The following is a 2,965-nucleotide window of genomic DNA, read 5'->3' as shown; positions in this document are numbered from 1 at the left end:
GTGCTTCGATTTCAGGCTGTGGCAAGAAAAGAATGGCTCATAGGACCAAGGTGACTGACGCTCCGGTCAGAACACATCTGGAGTAGTTGGGCGCCATATTTAGAAAGGAGGTTGATAAGCTAGGGTGTCCAGAGAAGTGGAACCAAGACAGCCAAGAACACTGAGGCCAGGAACTCACCTGAAGGCCAGTGGAAGGAAATAGGGATGTGTGGCATGGAGGGAAGAAGGCTCAGAAGGGACAGAGGGACACACTCACTGCCTTCCCTCAGCCATCAAGCATTGAGTGATGGGACCCCAGAGGGTGGAGCCAGGAGCAGTGTGGGGGGAGGGATGCTAACCTCACCTGTGATCCCCATGGATTTCCTGAGGTCTGAGACACACAGGGGGCTTGGGCTAGGGGGTGGGAGACCCAAGGTGAGGGGGTCCTTAGGGGGTCACAGAATCTGAGGGTAGAAGTGACCTTGAGGGAATCCCGCCCCCAACACACCTGACAAGTGGTTATGCGCCCTCGGCTGGAAGATCTCTGAGGAGGAGGGACCCCCTCCGCTCCCAAGCTGTCCATCCCACCTGGGAGTAGGGAAGCCTTTCCTGACATCAAGCTCAAAGAAATTGGCTTCTTTGCAATTTCCACCCGCTGCTCCTGGCCATCCTTCTCTGGGCTCTCTGTAGATCACAGATGCCTTTCCTAAGCTGTGGTACTTCACAGGGTGCTGGCCAGGGTAGCCAGCGATCTTAGGGAAAAGGACCCCAAGGGGTCACAGGTGAGGAGAGTCACAGATGACAAGGCCCATAGAGGTCATAGGTGAGGGCCCCCCCCCCAGGGGTGAGGAGATTTCCAGGGATCACAGGTAAGGAGGATCCTTGGGAGTCTCAAGTGAGGAGATACCCGAGGTCATAGGTTACAGGGCCTCCAGGGGTCAGCGGTCAGGGGGCTCCCCTGTGTGGGTCACAGGTGATGGGTTCCTTAGGGGACAAGTTCTTTAGGGGACCCAGAAGTTGCGTACCACCTTCCTCACCCTGCAGGGAGGTGGTTCAAATCGACCAGTTCCTAAAGGAGACGGCCGCCCGGGAGGCCAACGCCAAGGTGCGCCTGCAGCAGTTCATCGAGGAGCTCCTGGACCGTGCCGACCGTGCCGAGAAGCAGCTCCAGATTATCAGCAGCAGCTGCGGCACCACCCCCAGTGCTAGTCTGGGCCGGAGCAGCGTGCCCGGTACCAAGGGCACCAGCAGAATGGTGAGTGCCCGGCCAGCTCCCAGACTCCCAGGACGGGGCATGGAGAGGCTTCAGAAATATTCAATGAATTCGGAAATATTCAATTCCATCCTTACAAGAGTGGGCACCCAGCCAGCACCCCCAAGGGTCCCCCCAGCCCCAGCCATCCAATGATGCCTGGAATTTCACCATTTAAGCTTAAATATTGGCCTAAATATTATCCTCTTGACTTCTAAAATACCCCAAGGGAAGGAAGAAACAAAATATTAGTAGCTAGTGTTTTTATAGTGTTTTTAGGTTTATCTCCATTTTACAACTGAGGCTAGAAGAGAGGTTAAGTGACTTGCCCAGGGTCACACAGCCACTATGTATCCGGGGCAGGTCTTGAACCCAGGTCTTCCTGGCTTCGAGGCCAGCTCCGTGGCCACCATGCACACTACCCCTCTGGTAGTTGCAGCATCTCTGCATCACTTTGTAGCTGATAACTTCTCCCACAGCCCTGATGGGAGGCTGGCATCTTCCTCCCATCACTGGCTGTCATCTCCAGTGCTCCCTTGGGTGGTGAAGGTCCTGCCAGCCTGGAAAGGCTTCAGGGGCAGCCCCAGCAATGGGCCTTGGGGCTGTTCCTGAGCACAACCGAGCCGAGCGCAGAGGGGCGTCCCCAGGGGGCCACAGCAACTAGCACAGAGGGCTGGGCCCACCGCCACAAATCAGCAGAGGTTCTGGAAAGTGTGTGTTGGAGGAGCGATGTTGCTGCTAGGCCTGGGGAGTCTAGGGCAGCTCTGGAGTCGAGTACCAGCTGGCATCTGCTATGACCATGAGCAGGTCCGCCAGTCCAACCCCCTCTTTTACAGATGGGGAAACTGAGGCCCAGGAAGTTAAGTGCCTGGCCCACAGTCATATAGGTTTACGTAAATGGGCTGTAGCTAGTTAATGTCAGAGCTAGTAAGGTTTAGAGCCAAGGCTGAATCCACATCTGCTGACAGTCCAGTTTTCTTTCCCTGTCACTCTGCCTTCTTTCAGCAGGCAAGGGGGAGAGGCCTATAGGCCTCCTTCTTGGACCTCCCCTTTCTTGGAGGGATTTCCTGCTCTCCCAGGGATGCATCTCCCATCAGTCTCCCTGGGACCCAGTAGCGTCTCCCTGTAGTTGGAACCTCTCCCAGCATGAGTGGACCAGGCCCATGTAGGCCATGAAGGGGAAGGTGAAGGTCCTTCTGGGACCTGGCCCTGGTCCAGGCCAAGAGCTGGCACCAGAAGAATCGGTCTGGACTGGGGTCCCCATCCCTGGGGTGCTCTGTTCCTCAAGGATGAGACTGAGCAAGGGCCCCCCTCAACCTGCCAGGGCTCAGGACAGTCAGAGATGACCTGGGGAAGTGGGAGGGGGAAAAGAGGGGAAACGTGAAGGGGTGGGGGGAGGTGCACAGACATGGATGGGCCAATGACACGGGAGGATTTCATGGAGCTCTCTCTGGGTCTGTGTGTCTGTCTTCCTCCTCTTTCCCTCTCCCACTTTGTCCTTCTGTCCTTCTCTGCTGTTCCCTCCTTGGACCTTCTCAATCCTTCCCTTTCTCTTCATTCATCTCTTGTCTCTCACTCTTTCCTTCTCTATTTTTCTTCCCATTCCTCTCAATTCCCCTTTCCTCTCCTTTCTTCCTCATCTCTTTTCTCCTATTTCTACTCTCCTTTCTTCCCTCTCCCTCTCTCCTCTCTCCCTCCTCTCCTTCTCTCCTTTCTCCCCTTTCCTCCCTCTCT

General features: G+C 55.8%; 1 protein-coding gene across 1 annotated transcript in view; it reads left to right on the top strand.

Annotated features, from left to right (window-relative positions):
* FBXO41 (F-box protein 41) overlaps nt 1–2,965 on the top strand; it is a 25,861-nt gene that overhangs the window by 1,474 nt on the left and 21,422 nt on the right. The window contains exon 2 of the mRNA XM_027840030.1: nt 1,024–1,234. Within this exon, the coding sequence (XP_027695831.1) occupies nt 1,024–1,234 (211 nt within the window). The remainder of the gene's footprint in view (nt 1–1,023; nt 1,235–2,965) is intronic.

Source organism: Vombatus ursinus, unplaced genomic scaffold (genome assembly GCF_900497805.2).
Source record: "Vombatus ursinus unplaced genomic scaffold, bare-nosed wombat genome assembly UNPS02014837.1, whole genome shotgun sequence".
In the NCBI taxonomy this organism is placed as follows: Eukaryota; Metazoa; Chordata; class Mammalia; order Diprotodontia; family Vombatidae; genus Vombatus; species Vombatus ursinus.
The sequence above is the reverse complement of the archived record's forward strand: the minus strand, read 5'-3'. Positions and strand labels throughout refer to the sequence as shown.